General features: G+C 62.9%; 1 protein-coding gene and 1 long non-coding RNA gene across 4 annotated transcripts in view; one reads left to right on the top strand and one right to left on the bottom strand.

The window, feature by feature from the left end:
- The window catches only part of WNT7B (Wnt family member 7B), a 50,622-nt gene extending 42,696 nt beyond the window's left edge, over positions 1-7,926 (top strand). For both annotated transcript variants that reach the window (XM_039237408.1, XM_039237405.1), the window contains one exon: positions 5,283-7,926. In XM_039237408.1, coding sequence (XP_039093339.1) covers positions 5,283-5,762 — 480 coding nt within the window. In that variant the 3' untranslated portion in view covers positions 5,763-7,926. The remainder of the gene's footprint in view (positions 1-5,282) is intronic.
- Positions 7,927-17,079: 9,153 nt separating this feature from the next.
- LOC120235322 lies at positions 17,080-21,474 on the bottom strand. Of its 2 annotated transcripts, XR_005529382.1 has the most exons (4): positions 21,202-21,474; positions 20,883-21,082; positions 18,348-18,526; positions 17,080-17,161 (listed from the first exon to the last, which is right to left on the bottom strand). It is a non-coding gene; the product is annotated as an uncharacterized LOC120235322 (long non-coding RNA). The 2 variants fall into 2 exon arrangements; XR_005529379.1 differs by having other exon boundaries at positions 20,883-21,474.
- Positions 21,475-25,043: the final 3,569 nt, after the last annotated feature.

The following is a 25,043-nucleotide window of genomic DNA, read 5'->3' as shown; positions in this document are numbered from 1 at the left end:
CCTACCAGCTGCTCACACATTCACTCAACAAACACTCCCCGCCCCTTCTTTGTGCCCGGCATTAGCGAGGCTGGGCATGGGAGACAAGGAGGAATAAGACGTGGCCGTGGCCATGGGAGCCCCCATGGCATTAACTGGGTCCGCCCAGCGGAGCAGAGGACAAATCCAGGAGCGGTGAGAGCTTGGAGACGGGGGGGAGGGGGCAGAGCTCTCTGGAGGAGGCGATGTCCCCCAGCAGGTCGAAGGAGAGCACAGGCTGAAGGAGCTGGCATTTGGAGTGGAGGCGGGCTGCCCGGATCAGGCCTTGAATGCCAGGCCGAGGGACTGACTTGATCTCGTAGATGTGGGGGTTCCCGTGCAGCCAGTGGTTGTTCAATTGTTGCCCGGTGAATGAATCAGTGGACGAAGGAAGGAATGAGGGACCCAATCTTTGCCTCCAAAGAGCTCACACACAGCGAGGGGGCTCCATTTGTCAGGCGGGGACACATTCCCGCCTGTGCCTTGGGAGGCAAGGTTCTTTGCCTGGAGGCATGGGGAGGGCTCCCTGGAGGAGGAGGCCCCTCTTAGGTCCTGAGGAAGGGCTTTCCAACAGCCCTGGGAGGCAGGTCTCACTATCTCCCTTTGCGCACGGGACAGTGAGGCCTCAGGCGAGCAGCAGAGGCGCTGGTGGCCCAGAGGCCTGGGCTCCGGTTACCGCCTCGTGGGGGGTGTCTGAGTAAGTAGCAGAGATGCGGGGAAGGGCATTCCAGGCACCGTGACCAGCACCACAACAGAGGCGGGGTCACACGTGCGGTGCAGTGAGGCCTGTGGCCCAGCTCAGCGTGGCCGGGGCGGGCGAGGCGGCCGGCGCGGGGGACGGGGCTCTTGGCGCAGGGCCGCGAGGGCCAGGCCGGATTCCCGCGTCTGGGCAACAGGTGCCGTGGCAGGTGCCTGAGGTCCCCGAGGGGGTGTGGGCAGGTCAGCATGTCGGGTCTTGAACCCTGAAGCTGTAAACTGAGGCAGGGAGCAGGAGGGGAGGGCCCGTCAGGGCAGGGTGGCCCCGGGAAAGGGCTCCGGAGGGCTCAGCAGCCCGGATTCTGGTGCCGGTGCTGCCCCTGACCGTGCGCGGTCCTCCCCTGAGAGTCTGCTCATCTGCACAGTGGACACGGTGCACCTTGCGCCCCTCCCCCCCCCGTTCTCCCAACAGACCTCGACCCTGGGCTGGGGCTCTTGGCAAAGGCCCCACCGTCGGTGGCGGCAGTGACCCTGGGGGGTGGGGGTCCTCTTGCTGCTGGGGGTGGGAGTGGGCGGAGCTGTAACATTTGAGGTTCCCATAAGAACTGGGTCTGGATCCTCCCAGGGCACCCCGGTGCTGGGCTGCCCTGGTCCCCATCATGGTTTGTCCGGGCCGCCCCTGCCCCCTCCCACTTGCTCAGGGCCCCGGAGGTCGGGTGGGAAACGAGCTGACTGGTACCATGCAAAGTCCCTCGGCCTGGGTGGCTCCGAGCGACAGAGATGTATTCTCATAGTTCTAGAGCCGGAAGTCCCAAATCCAGGGGCCAGCGGGGCCCCGTCCCCTGTGATGGCTCTACAGTAGGACCCTGCTCGCCTCTTGGTGGCTCCTTGGCTCGTGGTCTCATCGTCCTGTCTCCCCCCGTCTGCACACAGTCCCCACCTCTGGGTCTGTTTTTTCCCTTCTGTCCCTTACAAGGACATGTGTCCTCGGAGCTAGGGCCCACCTGACCCAGGATGAGCTCGTCTGGCGCCTTAAGTCCGTGTGCAAAGACCTATTTCCAAATACGGTCACATGCTGAGGTTCTAAGTGCACATAAATTCGGGGGAGACACTGTCTAGTTCACCACATCCCCAGGGGGCCAGTGTCAGACGGGCTGAGCGCGAGACCTGCTCACCGGTGGCTTCCCTGAGACCAAGGCCATGACCGCCCTGCCCAGACCCCTCATGGGCGGCGTGGCCTTTACTGAGCAGCTGCCCTGGGGAGTGCACGGACAGGGCAGCAGGCACAGAAGGAGACAACCGTTGAGCGGCGGAAGCCCATTCTTTCCCACGGACTGACCCCGTAAGGCAGGAGCTTGTCCAGCTGGGGAGGCTTTGGGCTCCTCTCGTGGGTGACGGAGGTCTGGAGTCAGTGAGGCGCTGGCAGCTGGGGCAGCCCCCCACCCCGTTAGCTGGGCGCGCAGCCCTTACTTGACCTAGGATCGTGCGGGTCCTGCCCTGGGGGGCACATCCTTCCCATTGTCTGGATGGAAACTCAGGTCCCGGGAGGGGTGACTTATGCAAAGTCCCCAGCTGAGAAGCTGGGCCGCCCGGGCTGGACCTCACCCACGGCCACCTGTCTCCCTCACGTGCCAGGCGCTGACTAGATAGCTTCACCTGATGCCCCCGCGCATCTCACACGGCAGCCCAGGTGAGAGGGTGGAGCAGCTGTGGGCCTCGCCCTCCAGGGTGTCCCAAGCCCACGGAGGGTCAGGCCACCACTGAGGGCCCAGAGACAAATGTGTGAGGCAGGCCGTGGAGCCGCAGGCCACTTCCCTCGGCGGTGCCAGGCTCAGAGCCGCCTGCCCATGGCGTATGAAGTGCTTTCACTGGGATGCTGGGGACCCCCCCCCCCGACCCCGGCCTGGCCACAACTGTTCCCAGAGCACAGGCCACACCCTTGTTCCAGGAAGAACAGCAGCTCGGCCTTTCCTGGAGGCCCCCACTCCACCCCCACACGACCTGGGTCAGGGGAAACCGAGGCCCCACTCCTCAGGGTGAGGCCAGGTCACTCCGCACCCCCAGGTGGTCTCCTGGGCCAGCAGGGCTGGCGCCACCATCGCTGTCACTCTTATCTCGAGGGCACTGGAGACGGAAACGGCACATTCTTGAATCCTGTGATCACTTCCCAGGAGAGGCTCAGGCCCAGGGGACCCAGCCAAGCGAGGATGCGTCTCCTTGCTTTGCAGACAGCTGCCCAGTCGGCTTCATCGCCCGCTGTCACCGGCCTGGCCGTGCAGGGTCCCAATGTGCCTGAGCGGGTGGGCAGGAGGACAGGCAGTGGAGGCTGGGCGGCCTGGCCTTGGAGGGGACAGAGGGATGGGTGGGACGATGTTAGGGGCTGGTGGCAGCGGAGGGTGGGGGCAGCCGTCCAGCAGGCTGTAGCAGCTGAGACGGGCCGCCTGGCCTGCCTACCCCCGCCAGGTCTCAGGCTATCACAGAAGGAATCTCCGGGCCAGCAGCCTGGGGTGGGGGCACTGCCCCCCAGGCTGGGGACCCTGAGAGGCATCGATCTGGTGACTCTTAGCCGGAGGGGCATATGTGGCAGGCAGTGTAGCCAGGGAAAGAGGGCCTTCTCGGGCAGGTGAGCGGGGGAAGGTTGATGCAAACATGAGCGTGGGGTAAGGGTGAGGGAGGTGAAAGAGGGGTCTGGCCAGGACGAACGAGTGTGGGGAGAAGGGTGGGAAGCAGGCAGGAGGTCCAGGTCATGTGTTCCCTGGGGGGAGGGGTGTCCCACCCTTCACCTAGACCCCGGAGCAGACTTCTGGTTCCTGCCCTCAACCCAGACACCTCTGCTCCCTCAATTCCAGGTCTGAATATTCCTTCTCTGGCTCGGCCTCCCCTGGTAGAACATGAGCCTTCCCCTCCTCCGACCCCCTCGTCCTCCCAGCGTCCGGGACCTCCAGCCCCAGGACATCAGCCACAGGAGGCTGGAGCAAGGAATCCCCCCTCCCCCAGATCCCAGACACCCACCTCAGGGCCCACCCAGCACCCATGTGATGTTCACGTGGGCCGAACATTTCCTCTGCAGACCTTGTGCTGCCCGCTCCTGAAACACCCTCCTCTCTGCCTAAAGAGCTTCTGCCCCTCCAGCCACAGCGCGCACAGGTGCCCCTCCTCCAGGAAGCCCCCTTACCATGGCAGGGGAGGCTCTCAGAGCGCCCACACCTTGCCATTTTGTGTCAGCTTCCTCTTCTGCCTCCCACACCAGGCTGTGAGCCCCCGCCCGAGGTCCTTGCCGAGGACCAGAGCCCCAGGCAGCGAGGGCAGGGAAAGTGATTAGGATAGTAGCTGGCCCTGTGGGCTGTTTCTTCATTCATTCATTCATTCATTCATTCATTCATTCATTTGCTGTGGGTCTCCTGGTCTGGGCCAGGGCTGGGGTTCTGGCCCAGGAAGCAGAGGGTGGCCAAGTTCCTTCAGGGCTGGGCTGCTGAAGTGAGGCCAGCAGAGCCCGGACAGCTGACAAATGGCCCTTCTGCAACCGTGGGGCGGCAGCTAATGATTCCTCATCTTTAATCAGACCGGCTGGCAGGGTCCTTTCGATCCAGGTAAATGAGTACCTGGGGTCAGGGCTGGCTCTGGGAATCGGCCTTCCGGGACCACGGAGGGAGGCCCAAGGAAAACACACCCTGCACCCGTTGCAGGCCCTCGGGGAGCTGGGGAGAAAGAACAACACCGGTCGGGGGCCGACTTCCCAGCAGATGGCACGCCTGGGCCTCGCTGACCCGTGCACTCACCTCCCGCGCGTCCACCCCCTCCGTCCTTCAGCAAACACGCACAGAGCTCCATGCAAACACCAGGCTTTCGTGAACAGCCGGCCATTTATTAAGTACCAACTACATGCCGGGTCCTACCCCAGGCGTGAGGGCAGGGAGTAGAGAGACAGAAGGGTGGGGCCTGGATCACCGTCGGGCATCTTCTCCTGACCTGGCTGGTGCAAGCACCTGCCTGGCCACACTGCTGCCCTGTGACCTGCATGCAGCAAGCCCCACGGCCGGAGCCTCAGTTTCCTCATCCGCACCTTGACCTGAAGGGTTATGAGAATTTAGTGAACCACATTTGATAAACATACGCCGTGTTCTGCCAAGTTCTGGACATTCTCACCAGACTCTTAAGGTCTTCTGCAGCAGGGACCTATGCTCAGCAGCCCCATTAAATGGACGAGGAGACGGGGGCTCAGGAAGGCGAGGCACTTAGGCGTGGGCATGCAGCGGGGAGTCAGGGAGCCGGCTCCAGGCCGGGCTGGAGCTCTCGAGAGGGAGCGGGGGGCGCCCAGACCCTGCTGGTGAGCACATTGGGCCCCTGCCCAGTAGCCCGCAGGTCTTGGAGCCTGGGGGCGGGGCACCAGGCCCCGCCCACCCCGGGCCCCGCCCCCAAAGGTCCAGGAGCGCGGGGGCGGGGCGCTCAGCCCCGGCCCCGCCCGCCCCGGCCCCGCCCCCTCGCCCACAGGTGCGGGGGGGGGGTGATGGGGCGGGGCGCCCAGGCCCCGCCCCCCCCACCCTGAGCCCCCGCTCTGTCGCCCGCAGGTCCTGGAGGAGCGCATGAAGCTGGAGTGCAAGTGCCACGGCGTGTCGGGCTCGTGCACCACCAAGACGTGCTGGACCACGCTGCCCAAGTTCCGCGAGGTGGGCCACCTGCTCAAGGAGAAGTACAACGCCGCGGTGCAGGTGGAGGTGGTGCGGGCCAGCCGCCTGCGGCAGCCCACCTTCCTGCGTATCAAGCAGCTGCGCAGCTACCAGAAGCCCATGGAGACGGACCTGGTGTACATCGAGAAGTCGCCCAACTACTGCGAGGAGGACGCGGCCACGGGCAGCGTGGGCACCCAGGGCCGCCTGTGCAACCGCACGTCGCCGGGCGCGGACGGCTGCGACACCATGTGCTGCGGCCGTGGCTACAACACCCACCAATACACCAAGGTGTGGCAGTGCAACTGCAAGTTCCACTGGTGCTGCTTCGTCAAGTGCAACACGTGCAGCGAGCGCACCGAGGTCTTCACCTGCAAGTGAGCGCGCCCCTCCCCCGGAGCCGCCGGCACGCGCGCCCCTCCCCCACCCCGCCCTGCTGGCTGCGGGGTGGGGGGGAGGGGAGGGGGAGGGGGCCGGGGGAGCTCAGGGCGGGGAGGGCCGCTCCCACCGGCGCCCCTCCCCCCTCGCTGCCCTCAGGGGCTCTTCCCGCCTTTCTGTCACTTCCCTGGCAGAGCGATGCCAGAGGGCAACGGCACCTGTCCCTGCCCTGACGGGGCCCAGCGAATTCCTGTTCTTTTCTCCGGGGAAGTGAACCCCAAGGACACACACACGTCCTGGAAAGCAACGTGACGACGAGACTCTGAGTGTCCCCCTCCCCCACCTGGTGGCACGGACGTGGATGTGCCATTCCGGCTGACCCCACGCAGGACTTCTTCCCTGGCCGCATCAGCCACTGGGCTTCCCCCCGGTGGTCTGGGCAGATGCTGACACATTTTATTTATGTTTTCTTAGTATCAGAAGAGCATTCTTAGCACTAAGGCATAGCCAGTCCTAACTCTGTACTCGCGTTAGCCATCCCTTGTGCCCTCTGCCCCCTCTCCCCGCCTCTCTAGACCCCAGGGGGCAGCTCTGTGCACAGCTCCCTCCTGGCCCTGCCCCGAGGGGGCCCCTGAGGAGAGCCACGGGCGGGAATCCTTCTTTTTAAAAAAGCATATCAAATCGAAATGTCACCTGCGTCAGGTTCCAGGAGTGCTGTGTTCCCTCCCTAATGCTGTCACCCTCCCAGCCCCCCTCCAGCCTGGCACCCAGTTTCCCCACCCCCACCCTGGAGCCAGCTGGTGCCCTAGGATGGCACTGTGTGCTGGCAGCGGGCTGGTGGGGGGGGGCGCGGTTCAGGGGCCTTTGCCTTCTTTGGCAGGTGTGGACACCGAGGCCCAGAATGGCTCAAGAATTAGCCACAGACCCCGAGGCCATGAGTGGAAGTTCCTGCCTGGGCTCGGGCGTCCTGACCACCCCCCCCCGGGCCAGGGCACCTGACCCTGGAAGATGTGCTCTGGGGGCATCCATGTGGGCCTGAGACGGTCCCCATGTTTTGAGAAATCTGGCCTGCACCCCCAGAGGTGCCTGCTGGGACTTCTCTAGTGACCCCGGGCCCAGTCCTCCTCCTTTGGCCCTGATCCCAATGCTGAGAAAACTTGGATCCACGATGTTACTCGGCCAGGGCTCCACCGGCTGCCCCCCCAGCAGGTGTCTGCCCTCCAGACACCTCCCCCAGGGTCCCCACATGCACACCCTCTCTTAAAGTTCAACTTGCCCTGAAACCTGGGAGAGGGGAACCAGAAGGGTCCTGCTCAGTTCTACACCACGGGCGGGGGGGGGGGGGCGCCAAACCCGGGGACTTGGGCTGACACATCCTCTGCGAACATTCCCACCCTCCCTTGGGGGAGTCTGAGGCACAGAGGAGGTGACCTGCCAGCAAGGATGGTGGGTAGCGGGGGCCGGTGTGCCACCACTGCTCCTGTGCCCTCCCCCACCCAAATGTAGGGTGTTTACTTCTAGAAACCTGTGGAAATGTGTCCTCAGGCAGCTGACCCGCCAAGTGGGCTAGACGTTAGCAGGGCTGAGTCCCCCCTGTGTGCCCCTGGTGATGCCAGGACACTCTGTCAGCTGCTGTTCCGGGCACTTCCAGGCTGCCATGAATGCCCCCCCATCTGTGCACCTCTCCGCCCCTCCCCCCACCTCCTCGGGTCCCAGGACACTGCTGAGTCCGTGGGCCCCGCACCCTCTGCCACGGAACCTGGTTAACTTATATTGTTATATAGCGTTAAAATGTCTATCATGTCTTTTAAATTATTGTGACCTACACTGGGTACTGGAGGGAGGGGACGGCCTCGTGTGGTCCCCCGAGCCAGGCTCCTCCTCCTGCTTGAAACAGACTCTTGGGGCCTCCCGATGCCATCGAGTCACGCGCACTGTCCAGGCACCTCCGCCGAGACCCTGCCTCCTCAGCTGTCTGTCAGCAGCAGCCCTTCCCTTGGGCGAATGGGGGTCAGTGTGGCCTGCGTGGGGCGGTGGCGGTCCGGGCACTGCGTGTCCCCCGTAGCGCCCCCCCCACTTCAGGAGAGCTGCTGGGTTTCCGACGGGCTGTGCCTCTCCTTCCCTGGAGGGGAGCGCCCAGCTCCAATAAAGCTGGAATCAGAAGTGAGTGTGTGTGGAGCCCTCGCGACGCCCCTTCAGCTCTTGCCCCCGGGGAGTGGGAACGGACCCATGTGCCGTCCACTTGGGGCCAGGCCCTGAGCCTTAAGCCACCTTGGCCTTCAGGTGCCCCTCCCTTCTGACTCCTTACCCCTTTCTGCAGGCTGGGCTGGCACCATGCCCATGTGTCTCCATTCTTACACCTTTGCCCAGGTCCCAAGCAAGGCCTTGAGTCACGTCAGCCTCCAGGAACCTTTGGGGCCACCACACCCAGCAAGGGCCACTGGTGGTGGCCGGACATAGACCCGAGTCCCCTCTGGACAGTATGGGCCCAGCGTGTGGGGACGGGAGGCCATGGGTCTGGGTGGGGGCTGCTCTCAGGAGAACGGGATTGGGGGGGGCTTGGGGGTGGAGGACCTGCAGCCAGGAGGCCCTGGCCCCTCTGTCTGCCCCTGTGTGTCCTATCTTCTGTCCGCGGCTGGACTCACGACCCCTATAGATCTGTCAGTGTGGCTGGTGGGCTTTGGCTCAGGTGCCCCCCAGCGGGGTGCTCCTCGCCGTCTCCAGGCATGGGAAGGTGGCCTGAGGCCCCCGGCAGCCCCCGGCAGGCCCTTCTCCCTAGAGGCCTGGGTGCCGCCGAGCCTCCACATTGCGGTAACCGTGCGAGCACGGCAGGGATGAATGGCATTCCTGCCGAGGGCCGGAAGGCATGCGGCGGGGCCGGTTTGGCCACTGCCCGCTGTCCCGGCAGCCTGGCATCGGGCGGAACCGCTGATCAAACAAGCCCCTGTCCATGCTGTGCCCGCTGGGGCACCCACGGAGCCTGGCCCTAGACCTAGATCCCCGCGAGGGGCCACCAGGTGGGCTTTCCGAGGAGGACATGTCCCTGTAGGATGTGGAGACGGACGCAAAACACCCTGGACTTGGAGCCCAAGCCCATTCCTCCCCACACTCGGGCATGGAGAGCTTCTAGGGTGGCCCTACCCGATATGTGGCCTCAGTTTCTCCATCTGGGAGCAGGAGGGGGCCTGGGCCAGCACTCGGTGGTTAGTGGGGCCCATGGGGCCCGGGCCCAGGCTGGCTAGTTTGGCAGGAGGCCCCGGTTCCCTGCGAGACGGTAAGCAAATCCGCCGTGGCGGCTGCCTCGGAACGCCGGGGTCCGGCTACTCCCACAGGGCCAGGAATGAGGAAGGAGCTGCGAGAATGCCCCGGCCCCGGTGCCCAGACTGTACTTACTTCTTGGCCACGGTTCAACCCCAGCCCCGGCCTCCCAGGGCCGCCCGGCACATCCTCTGAGGGGCCCTGCCTGAGGCGTCAAGCCCACACCGCCCAGCCTGCCTGGGGGCCCACCTGACCCCCAGCTCGAGGCTCCGCCTCTGAGGCTAGGATTTCAGGAGACTCCACCCTTCACAACAGTGGCTCATCCCTGTCGGGGTGACGCCCCTGACCCCTGGGCTCTGGCCACGCTGCTCTTAGCTGGCCCCGGGCAGGCCAGGAAGCTTCCTGCCTCCTCACATTCGTGGGGGGTGCTCCGGCTCTGCTGGCAGAGTCACCCGATGGGAGTGAGTCACATGGGCCCCACTGCAGGATGCGGGGACACTACCACCCATTCATTCATTTGTTTCTCACTCATTCGCTGGATCTGATGGTGCTGGAGGCTGGGCGCTGGGCTGGGCCCTGGGAACAGCAGTGCTCGTGCCTGGCCTTGACCTCCAGGGACTCTGGCTCCTCACTGGGCTCTCCTGCCCTGAGTGGCAGCCTATTCTCGAGTGTGGCTGCTGGCCGAGACACCCTGGGAGACAGGAAAAGGCTTTGGGCGGGTGCTTCCCCAGCTCTGAACCTCAGTTTTCCTCTCTAGAATGGGTACGGGGGAGCAAGCTGTGCCGGCCAAGCCCAGCTACCCCCTTCTCTGTGTGGAGGGTGCCCTGCCCACGCTTTGCCCTCCCCCACTGCCCACCCCCCCAGGGCTTCCCAGACTGTCCGCCCAGCTGCAATCTGGAGGCCAGAGCTCACAGGGGTCTCGGGCCCTGGTGGCAGGGGTTCGCTCCTCGGTGTGGCCTTTAGAGTCCTTCCTGACCCTCTGCCTCATCTCCTACAGCCCGTCTCCACCCCCCCTGCCCTGCCGGCAAGCCATTGGTCCCCAGACCTCCCCACCACGGCCTGCCCCTGCCCAGCCTCCGCTTCAGCTGTGCCCAGGATGGCCTTTCTTCTACCATGGCCTCGGCCCACACCTCTCCCTCCCATAATGCCGCCTTCCCAGCGAGCTTGCTGGGGCTCCTGTCGTCTCCTTCACTCTCCAGTCCTGGGAAGTGAGAGGCTCTGCAGAATACTGAACACCCCCCACCGTGCCGGACACTGGGTCTGGTTCACAGGTAACCACAGCCTTCCCCCCTTCCCCCCATAGGTCAGCACTGGCTCCATTTTACAGATGGGAAAACCCAGGCACAGAGAATCAAGCGTTCTGTCCAGCAGAGGCAGAATCAGGGTTTGAGTTCATGTCCTCTGGGGTCTTCCTTCTCCCCAGTTCCTCTAGCTCCTCCCATGAGGGGAAACTGAGGTCCTGGGACATTGCCCAAGGACGTGCAGAGATGTGCGGGAAGGGAATGGGGAGGAGGGGAGGCAATGCTCCGTCTTCACCAAGGACAGAACAGGAAAGACCGGGTTGGAAGACAGCCGGAGGATCTGGGTTAGACATCTGGGTGAACTTCACAAGCCCAGAGCTGGGAGGCAGGCGGGCTGGGGCGGAGAGGCGAGTGGGGGCTGTCACTCTTTGCACTCTGGCGCACAGGAAGAGTGTGAGCTTCTTGAGCGGAGGAGCCGGGGCTGGTCCTCGGAGGCGCCGCACCAGGAGCAGGGCCGCCAGGAGCCAGGAAGCTCAGCCGGATGTCAGCCCGGGGCTCGCCCACTGCTGTCCTGACCCCTTGCCCTCCTCTGGGCCCGAGCTTTTGCCCACCTTCCTTCTCTGGGTTGCGGGACCCGGGGACCCAGCAGCCTGTCCCGGGCATCTCGGGGCCTCGTGAGTCTAGGAAGTCCCAAGGGGGTCGTAGGCTTGCCACCCACAGTGGTGCCCAGCAGAGGCCCAAGGGGTGGGCGGGTGGTTGGCAAATACCCTGGGGCTCAGGGCTCCCTTAGGGTGCACCCTGGGCAAGCACGGCCCCCTGGGGCCCCGGGGATGAGCAGCACCCAGGCCGGAACGGCCTGGCCCTTCCCCTTGTGAGCTGGGCCTCGCGGCTCTCTGGGCACTGCTGGAATTCCGTGGCCATCTGGGATCCTGTAGACAGCAAAGCCCTCCCGGCCTTGCAAGGAAGGGCCCAGAAGCAGGCAGCGCAGGTCCAGGATCAAGGGTCCTCTTACTCCACCTGCAGGCAGGGGCCAGTGGCCGGCAGGGCAGGCTGACGCCCTCCAGACGCCGGACACAGGTGGCCTTCCTGGGGCCTCACCGGTCCACGGGGGGTGGCCAGCCCACCCACCTTGAGGCCCGAGGGCGGCCTTTGGGACTCCAGGCCTTCCAGGACTGACCCAGCAGGGGGGTCTGGCTGGCAGCTCTGGGCAGGACCCCCGGGAGGGGGAGGGGCCTCTGCAGGTGTCTCCAGCTCCGGAAGTCCCCTGCCTGAGCCGCCGGTGTGGGGGCCAGGGCTGGGGCGGCTCTGCTGGCCTGGCCTGTGTGGGCTGGGGGTGGGGGTGGGGGGCGGGGTTGCCCAAGGCCCCTTCCCTGGTTTCTGGCTCAGACACTCACTTCTGGCTCCCGAGCCCCTTGGCTTTTCCACCAAGCGGGACAGGATGCGGCTCCCGTCCGCTCACACACCCCTTCGCATGCTCGCCCATCTCGGCTGAGCTCCTCAGGGCCCAGAGCTGAACGTGAGGTCCTCTCTTCGTCGGCATCTGGGACGGGGGACAGAACGGGGAACACACGGGCCTTGTCAGCCCCCTAAACCCAAGGCTGCCGTGGAGGGAAGTAGGGTCTGGAGGGCAGTGGGGCGTGGGACCCGGCCTCGGGTGGGCCTTGGGGGAGTCAGCAAAGGCTTCTGGGAGGAGCTGGCGTCCATGCTGATGCACAGAAAAAAGGGGCTGGAAGAAGGGCGGTGGGAGGGGCGCCGGAGGGGAAGAGATGCTTCAGGCACCACAACGGAGGAGGCGAGAGAGACTCTGGGGGTCCTGGGGTAACTGTGCAGACAGTGGAGCCGGGGGGGGTGCTGGGGGGCTGGGCAGAGAGCAGAACAGAGCTTGAAGGGCCACCCCGTGCCTGATGAGTTCGTTTCCCAGCGGGAAAGTATCTCAAATAAGAGTCCTCGGGCCGTGGGGGTGTGGGGCGCGAGGGCTGGCAGCGGGGTCGCCCCCGGCCCGGTCCCTCTGCTGGGCTTGGCGGCCAGGGCTGTTGGTATCAGGGCTTTGCTAGGCCTTGGGCTGTTCCCCGAGGTCCCCCCAGCGCAGTGACAACATTCGAGGACGGGCCTCCGTGCGTCTCCTCTGGGCCTCAGTCGCTCTATTTGGACTGGCTGATCCCGGGGTCCTCCTCAGAGCCAGGATGGGCCCCGCCTGGGAGAGCACGGAGCGGGCCACCCCCCGGGCCCCCCACGCCTGCCCTCGCTGGGCAAACGCGGCCACGTCGGGACCCTGAGCTCCTCCTCAACCAACCTGGGAGGGGGCGCTGCCCGCTGACCGAGGGGTGTGTCCTGTCGTGGGCCCCGGCGGCCCAGGGAAGAGAGATGCATTAAATCTCAAGGACAAGGACTCTGGGAGACGGAGGGCAGTTGGTGGCGACATGTCTGAGCTACCAAGAAGGTCTCCAGGAGCTGGGGGTGCCCGGTCCAGGGAGCGGCAGGTGGACGGGCTGCAGGCATCAGGTTCTGCCACCGCCTTGTGGCGGAGACTTCGGGGCAGGCCTCAGGCCTTATCCTATCCTATCCGGAGAATGTTCTCGGGGCCTCCGCCACTGAGGAGAGTGGGAGGGGTCACAGTTCTGGGCGGAGGGGGGGGGAGGAGGGAGGGCGGGCTCTGGTTCTGGGAAGGCTGCCCTCTCCTCTTTTTTCTTTTCTTTTTTAATTTTTTTAAATATTTATTTCTGAGAGAGAGAGAGGGAGAGAGCGTGAGCAGGGGAGGGTCAGAGAGAGAGGGAGACACAGAATCCAAAGACAGGCTCCAGGCTCTGAGCTGGCAGCACTGAGTCCGACGCGGGGCTCGAACCCACGCACCGTGAGATCATGACCTGAGCGGAAGTTGGACGCGTAACCGACGAGCCACCCAGGCGCCCCTGCCCTCTTCTCTTGTCCTGACGTTGGAGTTCCCTCTGGAGGCGAGAATCTCTTTGCCTCACAATTGCTCATTCATTCCACGAATACTTTGCATCCCTGCCACGTGTCAGGTGCAGGGGAAGAAGCCATGCACGGGAGCCGACAGTCTGGAGGGGGCGTAAGACAATAGCATCTATGAGAATGTAATAAACGCCACGAGCCATCGAGTCTTCAGCATGGCAGGAGGGAGAAGCCAGGGCAGGTGATGTAAGAGGAGCAGGGGGTCAGAGTGGACCACGCGAGCTGGGGGAGCTAACGCATGGAGAGCGCAGGGAAGGAGAGGCGGAGGGTGTTCCAGGCAGAGGGGCCGGCCGGGCCGGAGGCGTGGAGGGGAGGGAGTGACGGGCAGGCTGGGGTGGCTGCAGGGGGCCGGCGTGGCTGGAACAGAGGGAGGGGAAGCACAGAGGTGGTCGGCAGGCGGCGTGGTTCCCGGGCAGCTGTGAGGTCTCCCACTTTTCCTCCCATCGACAGGCCCTGCTGGCGTTTTGGCAGGTAGAGCTGTGGTCTGCCTTCAGCTCTAACAGGGTCCCCTGCTGGGAAAAGCCCGAGGGGCTCCTCCCTGCAGCCTGGAGGCAGAGAGATGGGCAAAGAGGCTCCTGAGATAGCGAGAAGCGGGAGAAGCAGGGGTCTCGGGGTGTATTTTGCAGACCGTGCAGCGGCGTTTCCGGGGGGGCGGAGCTCAGGCCTTGGGCAAGAATCCCCGGAGGAGGCCAGAGGCATGATCCGCCCAGGCCGGGCAGCCCAGCTGTCCCTCGAGCGTAGTGGGGAAGGACTTACCCCGGACTCAGGCCAGCCTGCTGCTCAGAGGGAGGCCGGAGGGGCACCTGCCCCCTCTTCACCTGTGTAACCTCGAATCAAAGGCATGGCCAGGACAACAGGGCTCCAACACTGGGGCCCTGGGTCCAATACTTCCTGCCTATGTGACCATGGCCCCCCACTCTGCCTCAGTTTCCCCTCTGTAAGATAAGAAGAGAGTACCCACCTAGGCACTGTGACCAGGGGCCAGTGGAAGTCAGCAGCTGCCTCCTCTCCTACCCGGCACCCCCCACCCCACCATCCAGGCCAACTGAAGAGCAGACGTGTCCCCCAAGCCGGGAAGCCCCCCCCACACCCCCTGGCTCAGTGCCCCCTTTGCCAGGCAGGCTCATCAGTGGAGGGGTGCTGTAGGGGCTGGGAGACCCTCCCATCCTTCCCTAACATGCAAGCCGGAGGGTCTTCCCGGGGGAGGTGTACCTGTGAATAAGCCTCTTGCAGGCCCCAGCCGGGCAGGCCCCAGCGCTGGCTTGGGGCTGCTCGGAAACGACCCCAAGCACCGTGCCCTCCTGTGCTCACGACCCTTTACAGTTTACACATTTCCCGAAGACTGTTTCCTGGCTCAGGGCCCGGAAGCCCCAGGTTGCAGCCTCTCCCTGGTCTTCGAAGTCCCGTCTCAGCTGGGACCCCGCTCCTCTCCCGTTCCTGCTCCGGGGCCTCTAGCTTTTGCTGCCCCCTGACTGAGGCTGGGCCTCAAGGTTCTCAGGGTCCCTTGCTGTCCCCTCATGAGGCTTCCATGACCGTGAGGCCGTCCGGCTCTCTGGCTGGCGCGGCCAGTGACCTCTTCGGCCCTCAGCTCCTGCCGCTCTGGGGCGCCCTGGGACCTCTGTCCCGGACTCCTGCCCACATCCTGGTGGACCCCCTCCCTGAGTCCCGACCATACCCGGAATCCTGCCGTATATACTGGGGCACCCGGACCTGAGATGCGACAGGGCCGTCTGGCGGGCCCCCACCCCGCTCACACCTTTCGAATGGGCCCATTACATTTCCCCACTTACCCTCCACCCCCCAGAGGCCCGCAGGCTCTTCACCCACCCCTCCCTTCTACTCTCTTCCAGGCCCTCCCGCCTCCCTCCTGGTCGCCCTGATGTCACTTCTTCCGCGACGCCCTGGTCTGCCCCAGGTGCTCTGTGCTACCCCCATTGGCTGTGCCATTGTTGTCTGTTTACTCTGAAGTGGGGGGGGTCATTCCTGCTGGGTGAAGGGTGGGTGCCCCCGGGCCCTGCCGCCTGCCCGCTGGGTGTGGCCGGCCGGCGAGGACGTGCCTTCTGCGCAGCCGTAATGGGCACCTTCATCCCATAATCATCTTCTGATACCTTCATACCCCTGTCACCGGCAGTTAAGTCAAAACTTGGCAGGAGCCCCGGAGGGCCAGGCCCGGCCTTGCACAACACGGGGCGGGGCGCAGGGGCGGGGAGGGATCCCCGCAGGGACGCTGAGATGCTCCTATTTTTAGCCTCCAGAAGAAAACTAAACCCCAACACACACAGCATGCAACACAAATATTTGTTTTTATTCTTAAAAGGGCTCGGGTGGCGGGCTTGGGGCCTGAAGCACACGCTCGGCTGAGCCACGAAGCCGGCCTGTCCCCACACGCCCCACCCTGCGCTCTCTCTGGGGGACCCCACCCTGCGGGCCCCGCCCACCCCTGCTGTCCTGTAGGGAACTAGCCGGGCAACTTCCCGCCTCCCGCCGGCTCAGCCCGGTGTCCCTCCAGCCTGGAAATCCCGCCGGCTCTGCGGAAGCCCTCCCCGGCTCAGGATTCGTCGGGCCCTCCATGGACAATGTGGGGGGCAGACGGCCCCCCATTTAGAAGCGCTTGTTCCGATTGCTCTCTCCCCAAGGCCGCCCTGGTGAACGACAGTGACCTGGGCGGCTCTGAACAACCGTGCACCTTCTCACGGTTCCGAGGAGCAGAGTTCAAGGCCAAGGTATTGGCAGGGGTGCGTCCCGCCAGACTCGCTCCAGCTCCCGGTGGCCGCCCGCAGCCTTGGCTCGAGGCTGTGTCGCTCCAGCCTTCAAGGCCAGCACCCGAGCACCTGTCTGTGCTTCTCCACGTGTGGCGGGCTCCTCTGGGTGCGTCACAACCCCCCCTCGGCAGGCCCCCTGTGATCGCAGGTGGGGGCCTCCGGCCACCCAGGCCAGTCCCCCGTCTCAAGGCCCTCCCTTAATCACATGTACCCTGGAAGGAAACAGACAGCTCTGGGATTAGGACCTGGATGTCCCGGAGGCTGATAGACTCTGTGACATCTCCATGATGTCCCAGAGGCAGTGGGGGAGGGGCCCACCAAGGCAGAGGGCAGATGAAAGGTGCTGCATCCAGAGCTTGGGGTCAGGGAGAGATGTGAGCCCTGGGCTGCATCACGGACCCCCAGACAGGTGCGGGGCCCTCAGGGGAGGGGCAGGCCTGGGCCGGCTCCGCTCATGCTCCTGAGCCAGCAGGGAAGCAGCTGCCTGAGGCGGGCGGGGGTCCCCACGGCCCGGCCCGTGGCTCCGAGGCCCCTCCCTTGAGGTGTTGCCCCAATAAACATGTGGTAAGTGGTGGTGCTTAGCCTCCTTGTGACTGCTCTGTCCCCACCCGTCCCCTCCTGCCCAGGACTATCTGGTTCACCTCCAACTTGGTGAGGGTCTGTCCAGGATCCGTGGAATCCCTCCCCGTCGTGGCCCTGCCTGTGGGGCCGGTGAGGCGTCCTCTGACTGGGGTGCTCTTGCCAAAGAGCCGTGGGGCCACCATCCTGTTCCTCAGGCCTCAGCTTGGCGGTCACCAACCCAGAGACACTTTTATTTGTTTATTTACGTTTACTTATTATTTTTGAGAGATGGAGAGAGCGTGAGCAGGGGAGGGGCAGAGAGAGAGGGAGACAGAATGCGAAGCAGCTCCAGGCTCCCAGCTGTCAGCACGGAGCCCGACGCGGGGCTTGAAGTCATCCACAAACTGTGAGATCATGATCTGAGCTGCAGTCGGATGCTTAACTGACCGAGCCCCCCAGGTGCCCCACGAAGACCCTTTTAGGCTTTAATGTTAGAAGCGGCCCGCTCCCCAGACCTCTCACCGGTTGGTTGGGCCACCACGTACGTCCTCGGATGGGACCCCTGCTGGCTCTGCATCACTGCAGCCCGGTGACACCGCGGTGACAGGGCCTAGAGCGCGGCGGAAATAGAGCAATGTTCTGTTGACCCAGAGGATGGATATGTACCAGACGTTGGTTCCGTGATGAGAAAATGCCATAAATACCAGAAAACAGTACCTAAGGACAAAATACCTAGGAGTGTTGCACCTGGCAGAGCGAATGCGGGAGCAAGCAGACTGTTCTGGCTGGAGGGGAAATGACTGGGGTGGGCGGGGAAGGTTGGGGTGGTGGGGGGTGGGAGTTGGGGGGCTGGGCTTGAGGCCCTGGCTGGGCTCAGGTTGTAAGATCAGAGCTCAGTTAGAGCCTTTGTCCAGTGAGTGCATTTATTAAGCGCCCACTGTATACCAAGACTGCCCAGTGAACGGGGCACTAAGAGCCAGGTCCAGGGTCACTTCCGGACTGGGGGCTGCACTAGGCCCTGAATCCATCCTCAGGGGTCCAAGAGGTCGTTCTGGAGAAATGCAGGAAGTGGACATCCCTCTGTCCTGCTGTGGGGCAGTCAGGACGCTGTGGGGCTCAGGGAGCACCAAACCAAGCCAGGCAGGACGCCAGGGGCGGGGAGGGGGGGGCCTCTATCTGTGCACACAGCCAGCAGGAAGTATGTTTGGGGGGGGTCCGAGGCCTGAACCCCCAGGGGCTCGGGTGGGTGTGGGGTGGGGTGGAGACTGGCACATCGGGCTGTCCTCATGGCCTCTGGGAGCCCCAGGCTCTGTCCCGAGGCTGCTGGCCCTCAGACCCGCCTGCCCAGGGCGCCTCTGCTGTGGCCGGCTTTGACCGTCAGGGCTCCACAGAAGAGTTAGTTTGACAAAGGGGCCTTGCTGCCAAAAATGCCGAACGACCAGGAAGGGGGTCCAAGGCTGGGGTTCTGTGGATGGTGCGCCAGGCTCAGAGAGGACCTGGTCTGCCCCAGGCCACATCGGCGGGTCCCCTGGCTCTGGCTTCTCAACCCCCCTCCCCACCCCGGGGGCCTGGGACAGAGCAGCCCAGCTCTGACCCCGTCACCCCCCACTGGGCTGGAGGTCCTGAAGGAAAGTTCCATCGGAAAGCCAAAGCCACGAGACTGTGTGCTCGAATATTCCTAAGTGAAACTGGCACATGAAAGATAAGTTCCAGAAGCGCTTCGAGAACTTTCAGCCACGCTAATTAGTCACTGAGGTCACGTTCAGGGCAGGCGGCACCGGGAAGCCGTGGCTTACCTGGGACTATGGCCGATGCCACACTTGCCACGTCCCGGTGGGTCTGGCTGCCCCTGGCCACAGCTGGCTGTCACCCCGTGGAGAGGGCAGCTCTGGCTGAGCCCGCCGTGCCCGTGGCTGGGGGTGGGGCAAGGTGCTGATCAGCCTCCGGAGGTGACACTCCCCAGACCCCAGGCCTCCTGTTGGGAGGCGATGGTGAGAAAGGCTTGGACCTGCTTGAAGGAGCCGCCAGCAAGGAGACTGGGCCAGGACCCGGGGTCCCCTGCCCTCAAGAGCCTGCGGCTACGTGTGCAGGGCCTTGGCTATCATATCAGGCCTGGGCCGCTGGCTCTTCTTCCACCCCTGGTGACCCTGGCAGTGGCCCGGTGACCTGGGGGTCAAACCAGTGATGCTCTCACACCTCCGCCACTGCCGGTTGTCAGCTTCGTCTGGAAGACCTCTCCCCCGGGGGCCCTGAACCCAGCACCTGCCCCAGGCCTCCCAAAGGTGGCGGGTGAAAGAATGAAGCATTAAAGGATGCATTAAAGGATGGGTGAGTCGAAGTACGAAGGAGGGAGCGGGGAGTGGGCGAGGGAGCAGAGGCCTTTCCTCAGGAGCCCAGACCCCCTGAGCAGGACTGAGGGTCTGGACTCCAGGCCCCACCTGGGCAGGACCCGACAGGGTCAGCCCAGGGTCCGATCCGAGGGCCGCGCTGACTGCAGGGCTGGTGAACACAGCTGGCGTGGCCCCTCCTCGAACCCACAGCACCTCAGACTCCTTCCCCCCGTGGTGCACCTGCTCCCCCTGGGCTGGCTGGCTCGCTGTCCCTTCCTTAAGGTGACCCTCCAGTCCTGTCTGCTGCGCAGACTCCTACACATCTTTCAAAACCAGTTCGCGCACCCCCTCCTCCAGGAAGTCTCCCGTGCCATGCAAACAAGGGCAGGAGCGGGGGCTCCAGGGGCCGTGAGGGGTGATGTTGTTTTCCCAGCACCAGCCCCCAGCGCCCACCCAAAGGCAGGCCCGGAGCAGAATCTCGGGGGGCTCACTGCCGGGTGGGAGGGGCTCCTGCACTCGAGGCGCCACGGGGCAGAGCAGGGCAAGGGCCTGGTGTGGCGGGAGAGAGTGGCCTCGGTGTCAGCGCCCGGCCCTCCTGTTACCGCCCAGGCTTGAGGCTGGGTGGCCTAACCTTTGCCAGCCTCAGTTTCCTCTTCTGTAAAGTGGGATTATCTAAACTCACACTCCGAGAGGCCTACATGGCCCCGGGTGAAGAAGCGTGCCAGGCACGGCGCCAGGTGTAACACAAGCGCTTAGCTTCCCGAAGTTTGCTGCTCAAGAATGGCACAGACAGAGCAGTTAACCCGCCAAAGATGCATTGAACTTGAGAGTGTGGACAAGGCTCTTCAGACACATGGCGGCGGCCGGATCTGCCCCACGGGGGACTCTTCCTCCTCCCTGCACCTTCTGTGGCTCCCAGCAGGCCTGAGCCCCTTGGGGTGCAGGGGTGCTGGTCAGCCTGGGCTTGTGCACACCCTCTCTGGCCCTTCTGGGTGACCCGTGGGGCCGGGGACTGGGTGTGTAAGGGTCCTGCCTCATCCCCCTCTGGCCTGGTGGGCCCAGGAGCTAGCCTTGGGTCCCCTCTGGGAGACCTCCCAGCCTGACAGCCACGGCCCGCTCCTGGGAGGGCCTCCCGCCTTTTTCTGGGGGTGCCTTGGGCCCAGAGGGGCGGGAGCTGGTGCTGGTGGGCCCCTGGCCTCAGGGCAGAAGCTTCCCTCTGGGGCCTCAGCCTCCTCATAGCCAGGCGGGCGGATAATCCCCACCAGCATTGTGGGAGCCGGAGCGGGGCCCTGGGAAGATACCCCAGAGCCTCTGCTTGGGCCCCCAGGGAGGGGGGGCGGGAGGGCGACCTCTGGGGTTTTCACCGGTCACCCCGCCCTTGGGGTAATTGAGAAAGCGGCTCCCTTTTAATTAAAGCTCTGCAAAGGGCCTGAGCTCCCCAGGAAAGGAAAAGTGTAGTTGCAGAATAATTAGCCAGACAAAAGGCAAATCCCCTTAGCATCTCCCTGGGCGATTGCAGGTTAATTGGTTGAGGCTCTAGCCCGCCTGCCTCCCGGGGCCAGACACCCGGGCTTTCCCCAGCCTCCCGCAGCTCGCTGACCCTGAGGCCACACCTGCCCCACTGTCCGGTGTGGGAACACAGCGGGGACTCCGGTGGCCTCTGATCCGCCCCCGCCCTCCCAGGCCCTCCGCTGGCCTCCCGGCCCCTCCCTCGGCGTCTTCTCTGGGTGAGCCCTGGCCGGGGTTCCTGGAGCCCCCGCGGCCCTGGGCAGGCACGCTTTGCTGTGGCCCATTCTGGCCACAACACACCTTTGAACCTCTGCCTGGGCTGACGCCTCTGGCTGGCAGGCCCCCTCCCCCCCAGGAACTCTCCCCCCACCCCGAGGTCCTCCTGGCAGAGCCGCTCCTGAAACCAGCTTCTCCTACGAGGCGCCGGCCCACATGCCCCTTACGGCAGGTCCCGGAACTCTGAATCTCTCTGCAGCTCATCCCTGTCCTTACCTGTCCCCAGGCCGTGGTCCAGCCCAGGCCCAGCGCACAGAGGGCACTTGAGGACTCCCAGGCCCCTGGCAAGGCTCTGGCGCAGGTTGTAAGTGAGGAGCTGGGGGGCGCCCCGGGCTTCCCTCACCAGCCCCAACCCCAGCTCAGGCCAGGGAGAAAGGGCTGCCTTCCTACCCAGGCCCTCCGTCCACGGGAAGGAGCTGGCTTCGAGAAATGGAAAGGTGATCAGCGAGAAAGCAAGAAGGGAGGAGGGAGAAAGGGAGAGAAGGCAGGTGGGAGGGGGAGGCAGCCCCCCCCCCCCCCCCAGCCAGGGCCAGACCTTCAGGATCACCAGACCCCAGACGGGGCGAGGCTCCCTGGGAGGCCTTTGTTAAAATCGGTCTGAAATGGTCCATGTGAAGCCTCTCCCTGGCTGTGGCCCCTGGGTGGACCCCCCAAGCCACAGCCACCGCCATCACTGCCCACAGCCGTGGTCAGGGTGAGAGGTGCCCAGGCCAGCATCTGGTTTAGCCGATGAGGCACTGAGGCCGAGAGAGGTCAGGACCGACGGTCACATGCTGAGCTGTGGGAGAGCAGCACGCAGCGCGCACCCAGTCCCCCCTCCGCCGCTCGATGAAGAGTGTGGGGCCCAGATAGGGCGGGGTCTGGCCTGAGGTCATAGAGGGGCTCCTCGGGGCAGCCCTGAGCCCCTTCTGGCTGCCCCCGCCCCGACGCCCAGTGAGTCAGCCCCACAGCTTGGTCTGAGGCCTGGGCTGCGGTGGGGTTTCCAGTTGCGGAGAGAGGGGGACAGCTGTTTATTTTTCTTGCAGTTAAGGGGGTGGGGTGGGGGCGGGGATGGAGGAAGCTGACCTTGCTGGTTCTCACACTGCTGCAGGCTTCCTGGGAGCCCCTGAAGGAAAGGGGGGGACCTCAAGGGCAAGCCGCTGGGGGGGCGCGTGGGGCCTCCCCGCCACACTCCCGGGGCGGCCAGCCAAAGCCAATTCCACAGGCCAGTTCCTGGAGCGGGATGTTGGGGTTTCCGAGGTCGGGAAGGAACTGGCACAGCTCGATTCATGATGTCACCGGCCCGGCCCCAGCCCTGGCCCAGGCCCCCGCCCTGCTACCGCCTCTGGAAGCCGTGGGGCGCCCTGGGGATCGCTCGGAGCCGACACGGGGTGGTGCCCGGCGTGGGTGGTGGGGGGAAGCTTAAGTACCTATCCCAGAGTGTTCCTGGGCATCCCTGCCCCTCAACACCCAGATCCTGGCTGGGGGGCCACCAACCCGGGGACCCTTTGGAGGCGGGGATGGTCTTCTGGCTTCTGGGACTTGCAAGATGGCATCAAGGGGGTACTTCCTGAACCAAGAGAACATCTTTCGTCCAAGATGCAGCGATTTACCCGCAATGGCCCTCTCGAGCTCTCCGGGCCCTCTTCCTGGCAGGCCCGGGGCTCAGCCCCCAAGGAGGAGGGAGACCCCTGCCCAGCCCAGGACCAAGTGGGAGTTGGGTGCAGGGGAGAGTGTTGTCTGCAGCCTCGGGCTGAGGACCCCCCCCCACCCCAAGTGGGCAGAGTATGGACAATAGGGGCCATCTTCCTTCTCCTTTTCTGGGATTTCCAGTTTTCTGCCGCAAGCACTATTTTTTCTGGAACTTTCTAATGAAGTATAACCCACAGGAAAGTGGACACAGACGTATACAGCTCGACGGGTTTTCACAAACCCAACCCTGCACGTAACCAGCACAAGATCAGAAACAGAACCCGGCCAGCTCCCAGAAGCCTCTCAATCCACTTCTGGCCGCTGTCCTACCCCAGGGGCCACGCTCCTTACTCCCACGGCCGTGGGTTCGTCTTGCCTGGTTTATACCTCACATGAATGGGTCACACAAAGCCGTCTGGCTGCTTTGTTCAAACTTGTGTTTGTAAAAAAGCAAAACAAAACAAAACGAAAAATAAAAAACCAAAGACTCTGTGTAGGAGTATGTACAGGGATGCACACTGTTGGTTGTAACTCATGTGATACTCTAAAAAAATAGACTTTTTTAGAGCAGTCTTTTACGGGGCACCTGGGTGGCTCAGTCGGTTAAGCCTCTGACTTCGGCTCAGGTCATGATCTCACGGTTCGTGGGTTTGAGCCCCACGTCGGGCTCTGTGCTGACAGCTCAGAGCCTGGAGCCTGTTTCAGATTCTGTGTCTCCCTCTCTCTCTGACCCTCCCCTGCTCACACTGTCTCCCTCTCTCTCGCTCTCACTCTCTCAGAAAATAAAACATTTAAAAAAAATAGAGCAGTCTTACAAAAAAATTGAGAGGGAAGTACAGAGTTCCCATATACCGCCCTCCCCACTCCTACTCTAAACATCTATTTGTCACAACTGACGTGCGGATGGTGGTATGTAGTTGTTCATAACGTCTGTAGGTGACATTAGAGTTCACGCTTGATGGGGTACATTCTACGGGTGTAGACAATGTTCAGTGACACCTGTCCACCATTATAGCATCACACAGAGTATTTTCATGGCCCTCAAAATCCTTGGTGTTCTACTTCTTTGTTTATTTCTTCCCTCCCCATTGCTGCCAAGCACCGATCCTTTATGTGTCCATAGCTCTGCCTTTTCCAGAATGGGACGGAGCTGGAATCATATGGTGTGGAGTCTTGTCCATGGTCATCTTTCACTTAGCTACACACACTTACGATTCCTGTATGTCTATTCATGGCTTGATAGCTCATTTCTTGTCAGTGCTGAGAAATAGTCCATGGTCTTGAGTGTCCATTTACCAGCTTATCTGCTGGGGGATATCCTGGTTGCTTCCAAGTTTTGGCAATTGTGAATAAAGCTTCTAGAAACATCCATGGGCTGGTTTTTATGTGGACATAAGCTTTCCACTCCATTGAGTAAATGCCGAGGACAGGAATTACTGGGCCGTGTGAAGAGCATGAGTAGTTTGGTAAGAAGCCACCACAAGGTTCTCCGCAGTGGCCACACCATCCTGAGCTCCCAGCGGCCGTGGCTGAATGTTTCTGCAGCTCTGCGTCCTCGCCAGCACTGCGTGCTGTCCGGGTTCTGGACTTTGTACCGTTCTCACGGGTGTGTGGCAGTGGCTTGTCCTCATTTGCGATTCCCTGATGACACAGCACGTGTAGCATCTTATCATGTGCCCGTTTGTCATAAATAGGGTTAAAATAAGCCCCTTCATATGTTATTTTCCATCTTTGGTGAGGTATCTTTTCAGATCTTTTGCCCATTTTGTAATTGGGTTGTTTTTCTTCCTGACTTTTATGAGTTCTTTGTGTACTTAGGACAGCGGCCCTTCATCAGACGTGTGCTGCAAACATTTTCTCTCCGTCTGTGGTTTATCTTCTAATGCTCTTTGCAGCATCTCTCATGGAGCAGAAGGTTCTAACTGTAACGCTGTCCGGCTCATCAATTATTTCCTTCACGGGTCGTGCCTGTGGCTCGAGTCTCAAATGCCCTCACCAAACCAAGGTCGTCTAGGCTTCTTCCTCTGTGATCTTCTAGGAGCTTTATACAAAGTTTTGCATTTTAGGTCTATGATCCGCTTTGACTTAACTTTCGTGAATATGGGAGGTCCGTGTGTAGATTCATTGTTCTGCATGTGGTGTCTGGGGGGTCCATAGCGCCGTTGTCAAAGAGCCTGTCTTTGCTCCGTCGTGCTGTCTGTGCTCCTTCAAGGTCAGTGACTAGATTTACGTGGCCCTATTTCCTATTTCCAATGTCTCCATTGATCTGTTTGCTCTTCCCCTCCCCCAGCACGCTGTCTTGATCACTGTAGCTTTACAGTGTTGGGTATTGTGTATTTTTTTCTGTTTATTTATTTTTTTGAAAGAGACAGAGACAGGGAGTGAGTGGGGGGAGGGGCAGAGAGAGAGGGAGACACGGAATCCGAAGCAGCTCCAGGCTCTGAGCTGTCAGCACAGAGCCTGACGCGGGGCTCGAACCCACAGACTACAAGATTATGACCTGAGCCAAAGTCAGACGCTCAACCGACTGAGCCCCCCAGGTGCCCCTGGTACTGTGTATTCTGTAGCTTTGACTAATACTCTTTTTAGTTAAGAAAAATGGCTGGTGCGATTTTGAAGAGACGTCACGGTAGGCAGCTGCCTGCGGCCGGCCCGCTGTTTGGGGTGTCTCCTCTTCTGGCCGCATGGTCCCTGGCAGTGACTTCT

The sequence above is a fragment of the Hyaena hyaena genome, unplaced genomic scaffold (genome assembly GCF_003009895.1).
Source record: "Hyaena hyaena isolate Hyena2069 unplaced genomic scaffold, ASM300989v1 scaffold_4, whole genome shotgun sequence".
NCBI classification, from domain to species: domain Eukaryota; kingdom Metazoa; phylum Chordata; class Mammalia; order Carnivora; family Hyaenidae; genus Hyaena; species Hyaena hyaena.
This window is presented reverse-complemented; position numbering and strand designations above follow the sequence as displayed.